This window comes from Medicago truncatula, chromosome 6 (assembly GCF_003473485.1).
Source record: "Medicago truncatula cultivar Jemalong A17 chromosome 6, MtrunA17r5.0-ANR, whole genome shotgun sequence".
Lineage (NCBI taxonomy): Eukaryota > Viridiplantae > Streptophyta > Magnoliopsida > Fabales > Fabaceae > Medicago > Medicago truncatula.
In genome coordinates this window covers 12,157,307-12,176,665 of record NC_053047.1, presented here as the reverse complement: position 1 = coordinate 12,176,665, position 19,359 = coordinate 12,157,307, and the positions used below count along the sequence as shown (strand labels likewise).

The window sequence follows — 19,359 nt, the reverse complement described above, 5'->3', positions numbered from 1 at the left end:
TTTTATTATATGTCACTTTGAAAAAAATGTTTGGCTTAATTGCAATTTTGACCCCCTATGTTTCAAGAAGTTGCAATTTTGAACCCCTAACAAATTAAAATACAAAACAGCCCCCTATGTATTGGATCTTTGGCAGTTTTGGCCCCCTAGATCAATTTTGACTCGGTCAACGCTGACGTGGCTCTTCAAAGGCGCCACGTGTGCATTGTTTTAATTAAAAATAAAAAAAAAAAGCCACATTTAAATTAAAGAATTAAATAAATGAAAAAAAACAACAAATAATTAAAAAAAATAAAAAAGAAAGAAAAAAAAAAAAGAAGGAAATTGTGTTCCAAAATCTGATTCTAGCTCTTCTCATCTCTCTCTAAAACACTGATTCAAGAACCTGCTTCATTGATAGAAGTATGAAAAAAGTGAAAAAAGGATGAGTAGCTCAATGCAAACACGATGATGAAATAATGTTCTATTGAACGAAATGAAAGTTTCGTTTTTATCAAAAGAAAAAGGAGCATATCACATGCACTTTGACATATATAAAGGGCACAAAACAAGGCAGCTATATTAGTTGCATGTTGCTTATACATAACTTGAATAAGAATTACACCTCCATTGTTCCTTAACAATCCAATAGCCTTATATATTTATCATATAAATTCTTTTTTTCCTTCCTTACTTTGTCGTTTCCCATCTATATATTTATTATAAACTGCTCAGTTATTTGTTAATTTGCAGTTATAAATGCAATATTATCAGTGTCAGCATGAATAATGCAAGAATATCTTAATAATCTTTAATAGTATGAAACTATGAATAATCTTTGGAGAGAGAGAATCAGTGTTTTAGAGAAAGATGAGAGAAAGAAAAGGGAGAATCAGATTTTGGAACACGATTTCCTTCCTTTTTTTTCTTTCTTTTTTATTTTTTGAATTATTTGTTGTTTTTTTTCATTTATTTTATTCTTTAATTTATATGTGATTTTTTTATTTATTTTTAATTAAAACAATGCACACGTGGCAGCTTTGAAGTGCCACGTTAGCGTTGACCGAGTCAAAATTGGTCTAGGGGACCAAAACTGCTAAAGATCCAATACTTAGGGGGCTGTTTTGTATTTTAATTAGTTAGGGTGCCAAAACTACAAAAGATTCAATATATAGGGGGCTGTTTTGTATTTTAATTAGTTAGGGGGCCAAAATCGCAACTTCTTGAAACATAGAGGGCCAAAAGTGCAATTAAGCCAAAATGTTTATGTTCATCTGTTGCAAGTTGCACCAATGATTGCAACCAAATTGCTCTAGTGTTTCAGTTTAACTTTTAATTTATTTTCTTGGTGTATTTGGTTTCTAGGGTTATAACTTATGTCATGTGTAATGTTGCATGAATTTGGTTTCTAATTCCATGAGAAAAAGTGTCAAAAGACTATGATATTGTCTTTCATTGTTATGTTGGTCATTAGTATATATAGTGTCTGAACTCTGAATGGTAAAATGAAATATTGATACCAAAATCTGATCTATATCTGATGAAGTGACCTTATTACAATATTCTCAACTGAAAAACTATAGGAATAAAATCATGCCAATGATTTTAATAAAAAAAATCATAACAATGATTGGAATATTAGGTCTTTGTACAAAAGAAAAAGAAAAAGTCAGAGAAACAAATCAAACAATAGTGCTGGCTTGAAAGATATTGGTAGCATCAATGCGATTCTGTGGACTGAAAATGAGACCAGTATTCTTTGACAAGCTGCCTGAACATCGAGTTTTCCCTCTTCATCAAGCTCGTTGGTTCGTCGTACTCCGCCAATTTTCCTGAAAACATAGTCAAAGGTTTCATTTTCTTTGAAGAAAACAAGTAAATGATCACATTAAGTGCTCCATATTGTACGTGTTATCGCTTATGTGCTATACAAGGTCAAAATCTTAAATAAAAAATCTATAAGTAGGTTTCGTTGTCCGATAAACTCTATTGTTTGTAGTCTTACATTGTCCGTGTATTAGCAATGGATTATTATCGTTAAAGAAAATGGCTATAAAGCTATTGATTAGTCTGTATGTTTTTGTTACATGAGATGGAGGGATTGAGGGATAGTAAAACTCGAAAAGAAACTTACCATCACTTATAGCAAGAACCATATTGCAATCCATCACAGTTGGTATTCTGTGTGCGACAGTGATTACTGTACAATCTGCGAACTCAGCCCTAATGGTTTTCTGCACAATCAGATCAGTAGAATTATCAATTGACGCAGTTGCTTCGTCCAATACCAAAATCTTACTTCTTCTCAAAAGAGCACGTCCCAAACAGAATAACTGTCGTTGTCCCATGCTCCAGTTTGATCCATCCTCAACAACTGCGTAACAATCTTCACTAGTTAATACTAACTTGGAAACACAATGAACTTCTAACGTAGCTATGACAATGAGACTTGAAAATGTACCTGATGAATCTAAACCCTCTTCTTTCTCTTGGACGACTTCTCGCAATTGACACTTCCCAAGAACCTTCATATTAATAAAGAATTAGTCCGCATTTTTTATGCAAAGCAAAAGGAAAAAAAAAAAGTAAGCTTGTTTTACCTCCCATATCTCTTGATCGGTGTGTTGAGATAAAGGGTCCAAGTTAAATCTTACTGTCCCGTTAAAAAGTGTAGGATCTTGAGGTATAATACCAAAACGTGACCTCAAATCATGTAGGCCAATAGATGAGATATCTATGCCATCAACTACAATTTTTCCACCTGCTGGTTCCACAAGGCGAAATAAAGCACCGATAAGAGTGGACTTCCCACTGCCTGTTCTGCCAACAATACCAATCTTGTGACCTGCTTTAAATGTACATGTGATGCCATGAAGTACAAGTGGTCCGCCATGTCTATATCGTATCTGGTATGGTATGAACAAACAAATTGTATAATTCATATCAGGCACATTTTGAGTACCGAACTAACTAATAAAAGATATATATATATATTCGAGAATGTTTTTATAATTCTAATACATTTTAGGATTATAGAAATAGTGCTTCACACACTCAAGAACCAAAATGACTCTTCACTCCTTTTTTAAAGTAATTACCAATTACCTTCAAGTTATTTATTTCTACTTCTCCAGCAACTGGCCAATTCAAAGGAGGACGATTTCCTTCTATAATTTCTTCGGCCTCGCTTTGTATATGCATATATTGATTTAGCCTCTCTACTGATATTATGTGATTAGCAAGAGTGCATTGATTTTGAATTGCAAATATTAAGGCACCGTTTAGTGATAGGCCATAAGTTAGAGCCATGCCAATAATTCCTGGAATGAAGGATGGTAACATTTAGAAACTTTATTAAGATATATAAGGTACTTTCAATGAGAAAATCAAATACGTTTGAGGATAATTACAATATTAAAAAAAATGACATTTTAGAGATAATAAAGACCAAATTCTCACCTGAGGGGAATGTTCCGGGAGGAAGCATAACCATGCAAAGTGTTGCAGCGGCGAGAACAACTGCACTGAGTGTTTCTAATCGTTGGATCAACCATTCGTTTGAGGCAAAACTATGAAAAAAAGCACTTGCATTATTATCAATTAGATCAAGGTTCTTCTCAAAAGAACGATCTTCCCCCTCAAAAGCCCTTATTGTTACAGCTCCAGCAACAGTTTCGGCTACATGATTCGCTAAAGAGGATTTTGTTGTGCCATTCAACCGCATTAGTTCTTTTGCTGAGGCAAAGTAGTATCTCTGCTTAAAACACAAACAAAAATATTTCACCATTATCTACTTAAACTTGACGGTTTTCTTAATAATATTTCACCATTGTAGTATAATTTCAAGATGGATCTGTGTATTACCTGCAAGCGAAATGCAACATAAACCATTGGTATAGCCACAATCAAGACTTTCCATGTGACAACAGCCAAAACTATAAGATTAGAATAGAGAACTATAGTGCCCCCCACGGCAAAACTGAGGATAAATGGAATGTCAATATCCATAATACTAAGATCAGATGAGACCTAAACAAGGAAAAATCAGTTAGAATATTATTATTTCTTCGCTTGCGTTTCATAGGAAACAAAATAGGCCAAGTCTATGGTTCACAAGGAAGATAAGTCTTGCGCCATGCACAAAGTCGTTTTCACCATTAAATAAAATGAAATATGATGTGACTTATTGAACCAGATAGAAAAAAAGACTTATGCATGATGCAACAGTAATTTACTTGTGGATGTTAGACAAAGCCCGCAAAATAATTGTTTATTAAGCTTACCCTAGTAAGGACTCTTCCTAATGGTGTAGAGTCGTAAAATGACATGGGTGCACGGAAGAGGGAGTTCATCAACTGTGAAAATAAATCTTTTGACGATTGAAGACCTAAAGCAACTACAAGTAGACATCTGATGAACAAGAAAATTATTGAAAAAACACCAATAACGAAATAAACTAAAATCAATTGCAATGTGCTGACGAGGGGATCGTCAACTTTAGCAGCCATCCATGAGTTTTGCAGTATCTGACAAACCACAGAAAAAAGGAAACAAAGGGAAGCCACAGAGAATAATATATAGCCTTTCGTCCGATTTAGATATTGTAAGTAAGGCTTCAATCCTGTATTTCCTATCTCTCTTTCTTCTTCCTGAATTAATTGATTTCCACTTGGGGGTATAAATTCTTTCAACACGCGATCCAGCGTACTCTTTCCGGAAGTTGAATGTCTCTCGGAAGAAGTAACACTCACAAGTTGGTTAGAACCAGCAGTCTCCTTGTGAGCATTGACAAGGTTATGGAATTCTTGGCTTGAGCTCAATAGCTGTTGATATGAACCAGCTTGTAGTATTGCTCCATTAGACATTAACTGTAAAGAAATTAAAATAATTGATCAACCATATGTAAAGTTATATGATAAAGTCAAATACAGTAAATTTTAATTACAAAAATGAAATCGGTCATTTCAAATTTATTTTAAATTTATAATTAACGGTTACATGTTGGCAACAAAAATAACAAGATGAACAATGAGATAACCAATGCCGAAGGAGGAATGAATTTACCAATATATTATCAAACGCGGGGAGGAAATCGACTTGATGAGTCACGAGTAAGACAGTTTTCCCTTTCAGTCCTTCCATGATGTATTCCTGAAAAGTTTCAAAGCCGTCTTCAGTATAAAAAAATGACTATAGACATGTATAAGTAGCATGTGAAGAAATGATGTCATTACATTTAACAAATTTTTTGCAGTATGTGCATCAACGGCACTAAATGGATCATCCAAAAGATATATATCAGCATTCTTATAAAGAGCGCGAGCAAGTTGAATTCGTTGCTTTTGACCTCCGCTTAAATTAACTCCTCTCTCGCCTATTTCAGTGAGGTCTCCATAGGGAAACAACTCAAGGTCCTTTTCCAGTGAAGACCTCTGAAGTGTTTCTTGATATCTTTGATCATCCAACTCAGATCCAAACAAAATATTTTCACGTATCGTGCCTGTTTGTATCCATGCTGTTTGAGAAACATATCCAAACTTCCCATGAACATCAATCTATAATTCAAAATAGGTAATAAGAAAATGATTTATAATAAAAAATAATATTAAAAAAGGAAAAACTCATTACATTAAGTTGAATTATATGATAGGAAACTAGAAACTTACAGTTCCCTTTGTTTTAGAAACTTCTCCAAGAATTGTTGCTAAGATGGTTGATTTTCCGGAACCAACTTCTCCACAAATGGCCACCTTTTGCCCATGTCTAACATCTAAATTTATGTTCCTTAGTGATGGCTTTGACGAGTTACCTTCCCATGAAAAGTCGGCACATTTTATTGAAATTGTGTCTTTGAGGTCATCTTTAAAGCACCTGTTCCTAAAATTTTCACTCTGCAGTTCTGGTGCCTCAAGGAAATTAACAATCCGAGCAAATGCAACTTTCGCCTGAATGATCGCTGCAATAACTTCTGGGATGTTTGCAATTGGATCTTGAACAAGGCGCAAAGTTGCGACCAATGTGAAAACATTACTTGCATTCAGAGGAATCTTCAAGAAGTAGCATGCAAAAAAAGATGCTGTTGACGCCAACATCAGGGATGTCATAAAGATAAATATATGGTATGTTCTTCTTAATTGCACCGGAGATAAAAAATTGAGTTCGACATTTCTTAAATTATCTACAACATTTTTAAAATGTGTTTCCCATGCATATAGCTTCAACACTTTCATATTCACAAGAGCCTCCGAACTCGCCTTTAATCTCTCATCTTGCGCCACCATAAGTTGGGTTTGAAACTTGTGTTGTAAGTTTGCTAGTGGAGCGTTGCAAAGCACAGTGAGAACTATCACCACCAATGATGCGAGTGTTGCTAGTCCAATTGTGCGGAAAAGAATTATCAATGCAATACACAATTGGAGGCTTGTTGTCCAAGTCTGGTGAAACCAAAATGGAAATTCTCCAATTCTATAAGCATCGACAGTAACATAATTCATTATCTCACCACCAGAGTGATTCAATCTAGCCGAATTTGATAGACTTAACATTTTTTTATAAGTGGCTGCAGTAAGTAAAGATCGAATTTTCACTCCAACAAGTCTACTGCGGAAATACCATTGTCTTTGAGATATAGATTCTATGATCTTTACAAGGAAGATTGATATGGCTAATAAATAACCTTCATATTTGAAACTTTCATTACCTTCAGCAACCAATATAAATTCATTCAGAATCATAGGACCAGAAGATAGTGTGAGTACCTTGAGAAAAGCGAAGAATCCTGTTATCAAAATCTCTCTCTTGTGGCACAAAATTATTGTCCATAAAACCGACAAATGTGATGATGGTTCATGTTGTTTTTGTTTGTTTAACTGTTCAACAAATGAAAAATAACAACTTTCTGCTCGGTCAAACACTCTTAACTTTGGGATATCATCGTCTAGAAGTGTTTTCTCTAGACCCGTTTTCATCAATGGATTCAACCACCAAAACGAAGTCTTTCTAAAGAATCCAGCATTGGAAAAAGGGGTTACATTGCTAGCAGGATCAACTTCATTGAACTGGCCATTTAAAGGAGCATAAAGGCTTTCACCATTTACAGGATCGACTTCACATGTACATGCTTTGTATGTGCATAACAACAGCAAAGTTGCTCCTAGAAAAGATAGAACATCTAAAGCTGCCTCGAGGGACAGTTCGGTGCTCCCAATCGCATAAGACACGGATAAAACACATAATATAAAAGAAACAAAGAGCATGAGAGCAGAAAACATCCACAACCATGCTCTTGTAAGTTGTTTCATCTGAAGGCTGACAGATAAACTTATCGACAACCATGTTAAACCATGAAAGAGTTCTAGCAACCACCAATTAAGAGGGAAGACTTCATGGTTTTTCCTTAACTTCTCCTCTAAAATCCAAACTCCTAAGGATAAATGCAACAAACCTAGAAAGCCATTGGTTATGGCAGAAACTAACTGCAAGTTTGAATATCGTACTAGACTTCGAAAAGGTCTCGAGGAAGACTTCAGGATCATGATAAATATCAACATGGTAAGGACTATCACATCAAATGAAATGACCAACACATGGTTGATGCATGAAGAAGGATCTTTCAAAAGTGCTAAATCATAACAGAAAGGTTTTCCTTCATTATCAACATTACCACAGTCTCCACAAATCATGCTCCAAAAGTTTTCCATCTTTTAGCTTTACTTTGTTGCTCAAAATCTATAACCAAAAGAGAAACAAAATAATGTAAATTTTTATTCAAAAAATTTTCTTATACTTATTGATAATGTAAGAAAAAATGGTTCATACTTAATTAGAATAGTTAAAACTTTTCAGGTAAACAAGTTTTGACACGAAGATAAAGGTCAATTTTTCTGAAAGGTATATGTGACTTTTTTTTGTAGAAAATGCTAATGAATTATCACATCAGGTCATTTATGAGTGTCACATTTGTTTATGACAATTTTATCAAATTAATCTTATCAAATATTACTGTGGTTACAATTATCATAAATACAAAGTAAAATATATCGACTTAGAAGTAATATACACATCGTATTAATTAGAATGTATAATTTGAAATAGGGAAATACTAAACATTGCTTCCGGAGCTCCGGTTAATTAAGGATACTAAAAAAGTAATTATATAGTAGTTATTGCATTGAAAATTGTATAATTAATACATAAAAATGTCAAAAAATATTCTTTTTTTAATAATAACTTGCTTTTGTGGTATTCTTAACCAGTGCTCCAGGGACACCGGTTATCATGACCTTAGAAATATGTAATTAATGCTATACTAAAAATAGAAACTGATACTAAATATAAAAGACGTAAGGAGTAGTTTCTAATAGTAGTTTCTAAGTTGATTTTATGAATAATAACATTCTTCCCTAAAAAAAAGAATGATAAGATTCTAAAACATAGAAAATATTCCATAAGAAAAAAGAATAATAAGATTTCTAAAACATAGAAAGAATCCAAACGGAAACTTGTAAAAAAAAAGACAAAATACAAAAGCTTTATACCTTGGAATTTGAACTATTGATCACTTTGTGTACTTCAAGGTAGAATACTATATACGAATATTGTTGAAAACATCATATGGAAACAACCAACAAGTGCATGAACTAGGTTCTTTTTCATCTTTTCAATTATGCTCTAAAAAAACATTTTGGTTAATTTAGAAAGAAAATGGAATAGAAAAGTTGAATGATACATAAGACCCTTGATATAGTTTAATTCTCATTGGGAACATGACAAAAATCATACTCCCTCCGTCCCAAATTGTATGACGTTTTGGACATTTCACACATATTAAGAAATGTAATTAATATTATGTGGGAAAGAGATATTATGAGTTGTTTTACAAAATTGTCCTTAATAAATGATATGGGAAAGATACAATGAAGGAATTGAAAGAAGAGAGAGTAATAAATAGTTAAGGATATAATAGGAAAAGTAACATTAATTTTTCATTGGTATTGTAAAGCGACATACAATTTGGGACAAATATTTTTTCTAAAGTGACATATAATTTGGGACGGAGGGAGTAGTAGACTTCATTATAATAAAGAAAAAGTAAATCAATAATATATATGAACATGACAAGTTATAATAAAAAAAATAATGAAAGCAAGTCTCACATTAATCCTTAAAATTTAATGTTGACCCATAATACACGGTAGAATTTAGGCTTAATTGCACTTTTGGGTCCCTATCTTTTTAAAAGTTGCGGTTATGGACCCCTAACTAATTTAAATACAAAACAGCCCCCTATGTTTTGATTCTTTGGCAATTTTGGACCCCCAAGGCAAATAAAAAATAAAAAAATTGACACGTGGCACCTCACTTAGGGTGCCACGTCAGCGTTGACCGAGTCAACAATGGACTGAGAGTCCAAAACTGCCAAAGAATCAAAACATAGGGGGCTGTTTTGTATTTAAATTAGTTAGGGGTCCATAACCGCAACTTTTAGAAAGATAGGGGTCCAAAAGTGCAATTAAGCCTAGAATTTAATATGTTTCACATCTAGTTTTGACCTAAAATCAAGTGAGATGTGTTTGTCTCTCGTGGGAAATTTTTCTGTTTTTTTTTTACTCTACTAAAATATGCCCTAACATTATAGCAAACACCGGTAAAGAAAAAAGAATAAGACTTGTACCGTATTGTAATGTGATCAGTTTACTCCATGTATCACTACAAGAAGTGGATTACTTCTGCAAACATCAAATGGATTGATTTGATTTTTATTGACTTGAGATTTTAGAATGTGCTCCTCTTAAAGTTTCAGATTTGAATCTCTCTGATGTCAATTGCAGTGGACTAGTTTAATTTTACGACGAAAAAAAACAATGTACTTCTCTAAAGAAACTATTGACATATCTTTCAGTGCATGCAACAATGTCTGTTCAGATACTAAAATTTAGAAAGAAATAAGAAGAAAGAGATGAAAAATGAGAGTTGGAATATGAAACAGAAGGAAACAAGAGAGCCCTTAATATAATTGAATTCTCAAATGAAACAAAGTAGAAAATTAATCAAAGCTAGTTTCACGTGAAAGCTTAAAGTCAATGTTGGTAGACAAAGAAAAGATGCAATGTGAACATATCTTTTTTTTACACAATGTTATGACTTGTTGATTTTAGATTTCCAAACTGTATTTGGATTTTTAAATTCTTTTTTGAAAAAGAATATCTATCGAAGTTGTTACTAGGTTGAGTCACGATGAGGTTGTTCTCTTTAAAACGTTTTATGGCACTGCTCAAAATTGTGCAAGGCAGACTATCAACCACGCCGCCTCCAGGATAAAACAAGCACAATTACAATTGTGCGGTTAACTAATGCACTTTAGAAAACTGTTTGAGATTTAGGGTGTGTTTGGTTTGCAAAACAGCAAGTATTGGACAGAACAGTACACGATAGAACAGTACAACACAGGACAAATTTTTTATGGCATTGAGTAATTTTTTGTTTTATACGATTTTTGAGGGACAAAATGCTATTTTGGTATTTTATACAACTTGTACGTGGGACAAAAAGTTGTGCTGTGGTTTGGTGAGGGACAAAAATATGAGTTTTTGTCCTGTTCCTTGTCTCCAGTTTGTCCTGTACCTGAAACAGTTTTACAAATCAAACACTGGACAACTAAAGTTGTTCTGTCCTGTCCTTCATTTTTTAGCAAATCAAACGCACCCTACACTCAAATATGGTACTAAGATCACTATTTAATACTGAAACCACTTTAATATATGGTATTATTACCACTCTATTATGGTGCTAAGACCTCTCAAATATGGTGTTACCACCATTCTAACTTTGAGTTCTCCAAAATATCAATATAGCCTACGACCACTCAATTATGGTGATACCACCATTTCGACTTTTTAATTTCTCCGCAAGTAGAAAATATTAAAAGAATATTTATATATTGTTAAGATCATTCTTAATTCTGACGGAACATTATTGTTCCAAAAGTGACTATGATCTTAAAAGTTCTTTATTATACATTATTGAAGGGATTATGTTTTTAATACCGAACAGAGACTAAAGTCTTAAGAACACTCGTAATTTTTAAACTGAGTGAAGTCCTCTGTTTATATAAAAGATTTTGTAAGCACAAAAGTTGTGACAACAGTTACTCTAATGGATAAGATCAAAAAAGATCTTATCCATTAATCAGTTCAACAACACTTGTGGATAGGATCAAAAGAAATAAATCCACAAAAGTGGAGGAAACAAACTCATTGAATTTGAATGAATGAAAGATAAGAAATTCAATTGAATTCTTATTCTTATCACAACACCATAAGCTAAATTTATGGAAAATGATATTCACGAATAAAATTAATTAATCACTATTATTTTTATCATTATCAAGTATTTAAAATTAAATACCGAAATTTAAACACTACTAATGTGTGTGTTTTATTTTATGTGGGACCTCAACACTCTATTTTTTCAATTTATATAACATTAGATCAAAAAGTATAATTACTTATGTTTAATTTTTCAATTTTCCTTCCAACATCACCAATGTTCCAACATGATCTATGAGTACAAAGTTTTTGCAGCCATTTAACGGTGTTTAATTTTCGTCGAGTAACTTGTTGAACACTCAAGGATTCTTTCATCTCGACCGAATTTTTTACATACACAAGAATAAGGGGTCAAATTTCTTACCAATTAAACCAATTTAGTGCACACAATGCAACTAGGTCCTTTTTCAGCTTTTGGTTAACTAGCATATGGATTGTGAAGATAGAACGTGTCTGAAAAGAAAAAGAAGAAAGAATACTCATTTAAGAATGGGATAAAGTATAAAAATGGAATGAACGTGGGAAGTGATAATTGAAAAATAATCAATGCATGTTTCACATGAATAAACATATCTAGATCATATCTGCATGAATCCTTTAAAAGTAATTAGTTTAACATTTTTCAATCAAGTTAGGTGTGGTTGTCTAGAGAAATAAAATAACAAGACAACTTCCCCAATAAATGTTAGTAGCTTAATACGGTCCCTCACAAAATTACAGTTGTGTTATTTGAATATTTATATATGTGATAATTTTTGTGATAATCAAAATTTTACAAAGAAAATGAGGTATTTGCACAAAAATTAAAGCAATAGAGAAAGAAAGTAAAAAGATAATGTGAGTATAAGAGAAAAAATTGTCATAGATAGTTGTTCATATATCATTTCTCCAAAATTATATGAAACTCTTGCGTCAAGTTTCTCCAATAAAGTGAAAAATAAGATATGACTTCATCTTAATATAAAATATTTTATGATACTTCTATTACAGATACTCTAAAAAGAAGTGAAATAATCACTAAGAATAAGACAACCCTTAGGGTGTTAAAATAACGATGTACACAATACAATGGTTGTAGGCTCCTAACATCGATTTTTTTTCTTTCAAACTAGCGAAAAGATGGTTTTATTGTCTCTTTTATTGCGTTAACGTTTATTTTTATAAAATTTTGATTTTGATTAAAATTAAAAATTTGAATATCTTATATTTTTAAGTTATGACAAATCAAACTAACGATGATTAACTATTTCAATGACATCAACGATATAAAAAATATATATAATCTAAATTCTTTTTTCTAATGACATCAACAAACTATGATTTTGGAATACGTTTTTTCTCTTTTTTTCTGAATTTTTTTCTAGATTTTTTAATGAATGATCTAGTTGACATGGATGATTTAAAGGTTATCTTTTCAACAAAAAGATCATACGATTTTTTTTTAGGGAAAAAATATCATACGATTAAAATGAAATAAATTAATAAATTTTTTGATGAATCATCTATAATGTTGATCCATGTTTGACATTGAAGTTAAACCTTAATAGAAAAGAGACTATTTAACTAATGAAGGTGACATTAAAGAACTTTTTTTTTTTTTGTCAAGTAGCCTAATTGCTAGAGAAATTCACATTAAAGATGAATAAGTGGGGTGTCCAGGGTTCGAACCCCAGCCCCTCCCAACTCCTGCACATATTTGTGCATTGTCCCTTACCAAATGAACTAAGCTCATGGGATAAAGAACTTAAACATAACAACAATTAATTATAAAACAACAATAAAAAAAAAAATTAAGAGACCAAATATCGAATTTAGCCTAATATTTAACACCAAGAAACTTTGTACATGGATCAAACTATCAAAATACATTGTTTAATGGTTTTTAATCAATTTTAGAAGTTTATCTTTAAAAAAAAAATCATTTTTAGAAGATTTCATTCTTTACAATATTTTTCTTATTATTTATAACTAAAACGAGAAGAGCCTTGGAGTTTTTTATTTGTCAGAAGATCTCACTCAATTTATTTAATTCTTTAATTCATAGACTGTTGAAAAAGATTAGGAAAAATTGTTTGGAGATCTTGAGGGATATCCCATTGAGAATTTTGAATGAAATCATAGACTGTTGCCTGAAAGGGGTGTTAAATGTGACAAGGAATGTTGAGGAAGTCTGTCAAGGCATTCCACTCCAGTTATTTAACCAAATGTTGACAAGCTTGCCATCTCCAAGTAACCATTGTAGTATTATCTTTTATATGCATAATTTGAGACTTATTCCACACCAAAGAGAGGAAAAAATATGCATAATTTGAGACTTTTCTCAGTAAGGTGTATTCCCCTTCTACCATTGGACCATGTAAAATTACTTCTTTTAGTTGGTAGATGCAGCAGACTATTGTTGTCAGTCCAAGTAGAAAAGTATTCCATTGAAAATCTAGAAAAGACATATGCTCCTCTATACTCATGACTTCCTAGAATTGTGTTAAAATCACCAATACAAGACCATGGAAGATTTGAATTTTGAAGTATATTAGTTAAGGTTTGCCACAAGGATCTTCTTTTTATGTAGTTAGTGGAAGCATAGATCACATATAGGCCAAATTTCTTACCATTATCTTCCAAAGTGAAAGATATTTTTTTTTTTTTTTAAATAGCATATATTATTAACACCAGAAAATACGAGATGTACAATTACATGGTGCCTGCGAAAACGCAAAACAGAAAAAATGCTATAGCTGTAATACTTCAAAAAAAAATTGAAAAAATTGGTATTGATATAAGCAAGTATCATGTATACAAAACAATTGAAAATTTGAGACATGAAAATATTGGAGAAATTGAGAGTGACCTAGGATTGAAGCCTAAATGTTGAAGCCATGACGAATTGATAAAAGGGATCGTCATGACTAGATTCGAACTCAATACTTCTCGTTAAAGTGAAAAAGAATTTTCATCATCTCATCCAAATTTTGTTAGATAGTATATTTTAAGATTGTACAAAAAAAAAATTGTAAGAAATTATTATTTTTTAGTAAAAATATAGTAAGAAAGTTTTTTTTTCGGGTGATGTAAGAAGTATCTTTAATTTTTTTTTTTTATGAAATCTTTAATGTTTTTTTTTTATTACATGTTATATTATAGATACAAAGTTTTAATAGATTAATCAATCCGTGTTTCGTCTGTAGAACAATTTTTGGGGCACACAAGTTGTCCTTCTCAATTTGTGAGAGCTTGTTGTTTTTCTCCTAGGGTTTCTCTGCCGCCACGCAATTGTGAGAGCTTGTTGTTCGATCAGATTGCTTCTCAATTTGATCGTTGTTTCTATTTGTTCCCCATGTATATTAGTTGTGCTAGCTTTCAAAGAATTGTGTTGATGAATTAAAATTGCATTATGTGAGCTTCTCGTGACTCATGATTACATGGTAGTTGGATGCGGTGGTTGGTAATCCTTGAATTATGTTGTCATGGTAGTGGAGTTTTCAATTACGGTTTTAATTGTTTGGATGTTGGTACGACTGATCTCTAAATTTGCTTCCAAAAAGGGATTGATCATGAAGACGATTAGGTGTCGAGGAAAATGAGCCTGATAAGTTGGAATTGCAGGGGTTTGGGTAGCCCGAATGCAATTCCAGATTTAAAGTACCTAGTTCGGCAATTCAATCCGGACCTCTTATTTTTAAGAGAGACATTAGTCCACCGTAAAAAAATTGAAGAATTATGTTATGTTCTTGGTTTTGACTCATGTTTTTCTGTTGACCGAACCGGTAGAAGCGGCGGTCTTGCTTTCTTTTGGCGCACTTCTCTTAATTGTCAACTTATTGATTATTCAAATAACCATATAACAATTGAGATTATTGATTATAATCTGGGTCCTTGGAAACTTACCGGCTACTACGGGTACCCTAATGGGGGACGTAGGCGTGTTGCGTGGGAGTTTCATCATGATTTGTCTTGTAGATATTCAGGTATGTGGTGCATATTTGATGACTTCAATGACATTATGGATGCGAGTGAAAAGCGAGGTCGAACAACTAGACCCAATTGGCTCATTAATGGCTTCCGACAATCCGTTCTTGATTCCGGTTTGCTGGATGTTCCGATGGAGGGCTATCCCTTTACGTGGTTCAAGAGTTTGGGCACCCCCCGTGTGGTGGAGGAACGGTTAGAAAGAGCACTAGCTACTGCTGGGTGGTTTAATCTGTTTCCCAATTCTGTGTTAGAGAACCGAACCTTGTAGCCCCAGCTTCCGATCACTACCCCATTGTGCTGAACCGTAACCCCGGGACTCGACCTCATCTACACAAACGCAGTTTCCGTTACGAAAACGCATGGCAATTAGAACCTGGGTTCAAATATTTTGTTACGGACTCTTGGCAACAACAAGGTAATGTTGCTCTCCTTCATAAGTTGAGTATTTGCGCAGAGGACATATCTGCTTGGAGTAGAGATCATTGCAAAAATTTAAAAAAGGATATTGAGGACAGCCAACGTTGTTTACACAATGTTCGTCTCAATTCATTCGGTGAGGGTCAGGCTGAGTTGGTAGAAATTTGCAGGAAAATGAGCAGGCTCCTTACGCAAGATGATGCCTATTGGAGACAAAGAGCTTAGACTCATTGGTACTGTCACGGGGACCGGAACACGAAGGTTTTCCACGCCTCCGCTTCAGCGAGAAAAAAGGTTAACCTTATCTTGTCATTAGAGGATGCAACAGGTAACAAAGTAACAGATACTAATGGTATGCGCATGTTAGCTCAAAATTATTTTCATGATTTATTTCAGCAACAAAATAGCGCTTCATCCCTTGTTGTTGGAGTTATCCAGTATTCAATTTCGGACGACGACAATAGTACACTCACGACTCCTTTTACTAAGGACGAATTTCGGGCAGCTATGTTTTCTATTGATGAGATAAAACCGCAAGTGCACGGTCTTACCGAAGTAGTATGAAAAGAGTATCATTCCGACAAGGAGTAGTTCAATTTAATTAACCTTTAGAGATGATTAGAAGAGAAGAGAATTGTAAGTTGGGGGTTTTCAAATGGTTGAAAATGAATATAATAAAAGGAGCCTTGGGATCGTTGGTTTCATCTAAATAACAAGTCCTTCTCAAACCAAAACTATAAGCTTATAATGTTATGTTAGACCTAATTTCTCAAGACAGTTTCTCTTATGTTCCTCTAGCAACCAAGCCTATTTCGCTGACTTGATTACTATCAGATTTTGGTTCCTCTAACAACCAAGCCTATTTCGCTGACTTGATTGTTATTAGTTCCTTGAAGATCGAAACTATATGTCTCAAAGATTGCAAAGCCTATTTCGCTGACTTTGCAATCCTTGTCTGAATTCACTTGTTCGAATATCAAAGCTCCACTTTAGTTTTATGAATTGATATTTGGAATAATGGATAAACAATTATCAAACCCTCCACTTTCGTTTCCACAGTTTGATAATGGTTGATCCATGTTAAGACGGTGAATTCAGATAAGAAATTAGGGTTACATAAGATTAAGGCTTAGAGCTTGGTTTGATTAGGATTATGTCATTTAGACTTATCCAACAATCCCAAGACAAGGAGAAGTCTACTCACTCATGTTCATCGTAGACATGGGGGAGAAGAGAGAAAGCATAAAGGTAAATGACAAGAAAATAAAGGAAAAGAAAAGAACTTTAATTAGAAAAGCAATTGTCACTTATTGAATTCCAAGTAAAGATAATTATTTGTGATGGATGGCTACTCTATTTATAGCATTTGTTCGACTTAAAATCTAAGCTATTACATTCGGGCTAAAAATAGAGTAGCTTAAAATCTAAGCAAAAGCAGCAAAAGTGACTCTGGAGGGTGGCACGGCCGTGCCAAGGTTAGCACGGGCCGTGCCAAGCTTCTGGCATGGGGGAGACATATTTTTGTCTCTCAATCTTCATATTTTTGCATCCAATCGGCTCCAAGTCCCTTTCTTTTGCTCCCAGACTCAATCCATCCAATATTCATTCATGAAATAAAATAAAATGCAATTTAAAGTAAACTATCCTAAAAAGGAAATAATATTAACATAAAATAAAATCTAAATAAAACTAAACTAAAAAGCATATTAAAATAGTCAATAAATGACTCATCATCTATGCACCCGAACAAATGCCCGGGTCCTAACGGGTACAGTCCAGGTTTTTTCTAGCATTTTTGGAATACTTGTAGTGACGACATTTTTACGGAATGTTGCAATTGGCTTCAGACGGGACACTTCCCTCCTGGCTTGAACATGACAAATATTGCCCTCATTCCTAAAGGCAATATTCAACACTCTATGAAGGATTGGAGACCAATTGCGCTATGTAATGTTTTGTATAAGCTTATTTCAAAGGTCCTAGCGAACAGACTTAAGATGGTACTCCCGCAGTGTATCTCTGACAATCAATCGGCCTTTATTCCGGGTTGTTCAATTCTCGATAATGCAATGGTAGCCATTGAGGTTCTTCACGCAATGAAGCTTAGAACTCGTGGAAATGATGGTAGTGTCGCCTTGAAGCTTGATATTAGTAAGGCGTATGATCGGATGGACTGGGCATATTTGTGAGAGGTAATGATCAAAATGGGATTCAACAACCATTGGATTCAATGGATTTGTATGTGTGTAGAATCGATGGATTACTCGGTTCTAGTAAATGGTGAGACTGTTGGCCCAATCATTCCAGGGAGAGGTTTGCGACAGGGTGAACCTCTTTCTCCCTGCCTATTTATTATTTGTGCAGAAGGGCTTTCATCTCTTATCAGAGATGCAGAGGAACGACGTGTGATTTCAGGTGTCCGTGTTTGCCGAGGTGCTCCTTCTGTCTCTTATCTTTTATTTGCGGATGACAACCTCCTCTTCTTTAAGGCTGAAGTGAGTCAGGCTCAGGTGATGAAATCCATTCTTACTGTATTTGAAGAAGCGTCTGGTCAAGCTATCAGCTTTCCAAAATCTGAAATTTATTTCAACTGTAGTACCCCCGACCCTTTGAAACAAAGCATCATAGATATTATGGAGGTCTTGGCTGTTCTAGGAACCGGAAAATATCTTGGTATGCCGTCAATGATTGGTAGAGATCTCAATTATACCTTTGCTTACATCAAGGATAGAGTGTGGCATAAAATCAATTCTTGGAGTAGTAAGTGTCTTTCCAAAGCAGGGCGTGAAGTCATGATTAAATCGGTCCTTCAAGCTATCCCTTCGTATGTCATGAGCATTTTTCAATTGCCAGCAACTCTTATTGATACCATCGAGAAAATGATGAATTCGTTTTGGTGGGGTCATGGCAGAACTAATAAACGCGGTATCAACTGGCTAAGTTGGGAGGAACTCTCTATGCATAAAAATCATGGAGGTATGGGCTTCAAAGACCTCACTTCTTTCAACTTAGTAATGCTCGGTAAGCAAGGGTGGAAGCTGCACACAACACCGGATTATCTTGTATCCCGTATTTTCAAAGCACGGTATTTCCCCTCCGCATCTTATCTCACAGCCAATCTCGGTCACAATCCGAGTTATGTTTGGAGGAGTATCCTTCGTGCTAGATTCCTTGTTCGTGGGGGAGCTCGCTGGAGTATTGGAACAAGTGGTGACATCCATATTCTTGATGAACCATGGTTATTGAACGGGGGTCGCATTGATGGTTCTATTGAAGGTGCTCACTTTGTTCGCGACTTTACTGTTAAGAGTTTGCTTGAGGAAAATTTAAAAATATGGAATGAACCGCTGATCCGGCAAGTTTTCAGTCACAACATTGCTTCTGTCATCATAAACACGCCTCTCTTCTCTCAGGTTTAGCAGGACCGTATTATTTGGGAAGCGGAAAAGGATGGAAAGTACTCGGTTCGGAGTGCCTATAGGCTTTGTGTTGAGGATTTAATTGATATATCCTACCTTAGGCGTCCGAGATTTGGTGTTTAAAAGTCCCTCCAAAAATCAAAAACTTTGTGTGGCACGTCTGCAGAGGAGTGCTGCCAACTAGAAACCAATTACGAGACAAAGGTGTGCAATGTCCAGAAGCGTGTGTTATATGTCCAGCAACAAGG

The 19,359-nt window shown here is 34.1% G+C and overlaps 1 protein-coding gene across 3 annotated transcripts; it reads right to left on the bottom strand.

Annotated features, from left to right (window-relative positions):
- Positions 1-1,480: 1,480 nt before the first annotated feature.
- On the bottom strand, positions 1,481-9,960 carry LOC25496024 (ABC transporter C family member 10). Of its 3 annotated transcripts, none has more exons than XM_024785949.2 (12): positions 9,653-9,960; positions 8,517-8,649; positions 5,646-7,707; positions 5,214-5,534; positions 5,044-5,130; positions 4,263-4,847; positions 3,844-4,008; positions 3,439-3,733; positions 3,085-3,299; positions 2,580-2,885; positions 2,114-2,504; positions 1,481-1,811 (listed from the first exon to the last, which is right to left on the bottom strand). In XM_024785949.2, the coding sequence occupies exons 3-12, from the start codon at positions 7,677-7,679 to the stop codon at positions 1,699-1,701; spliced, it is 4,512 nt and encodes a 1,503-aa protein (XP_024641717.1). In that variant the 5' UTR covers positions 7,680-7,707; positions 8,517-8,649; positions 9,653-9,960; the 3' UTR covers positions 1,481-1,698. The 3 variants fall into 3 exon arrangements, with proteins under 3 accessions (XP_024641717.1, XP_024641718.1, XP_039682659.1); XM_039826725.1 differs by lacking the exon at positions 8,517-8,649 and having other exon boundaries at positions 1,493-1,811; positions 2,114-2,353; positions 2,441-2,504; XM_024785950.2 differs by lacking the exon at positions 8,517-8,649.
- Positions 9,961-19,359: the final 9,399 nt, after the last annotated feature.

Excerpts from the sequence above, each read along its gene's own strand:
- LOC25496024 (XM_024785949.2), bottom strand. The coding sequence starts at position 7,679 with ATGGAAAACTTTTGGAGCATGATTTGTGGAGACTGTGGTAATGTTGAT. Across the intron at positions 4,848-5,043 it reads CCGCGTTTGATAATATATTG|TTAATGTCTAATGGAGCAAT; the intron begins GTAAATTCATTC and ends ATTTCTTTACAG. Across the intron at positions 2,505-2,579 it reads CCGATCAAGAGATATGGGAG|GTTCTTGGGAAGTGTCAATT; the intron begins GTAAAACAAGCT and ends ATTAATATGAAG.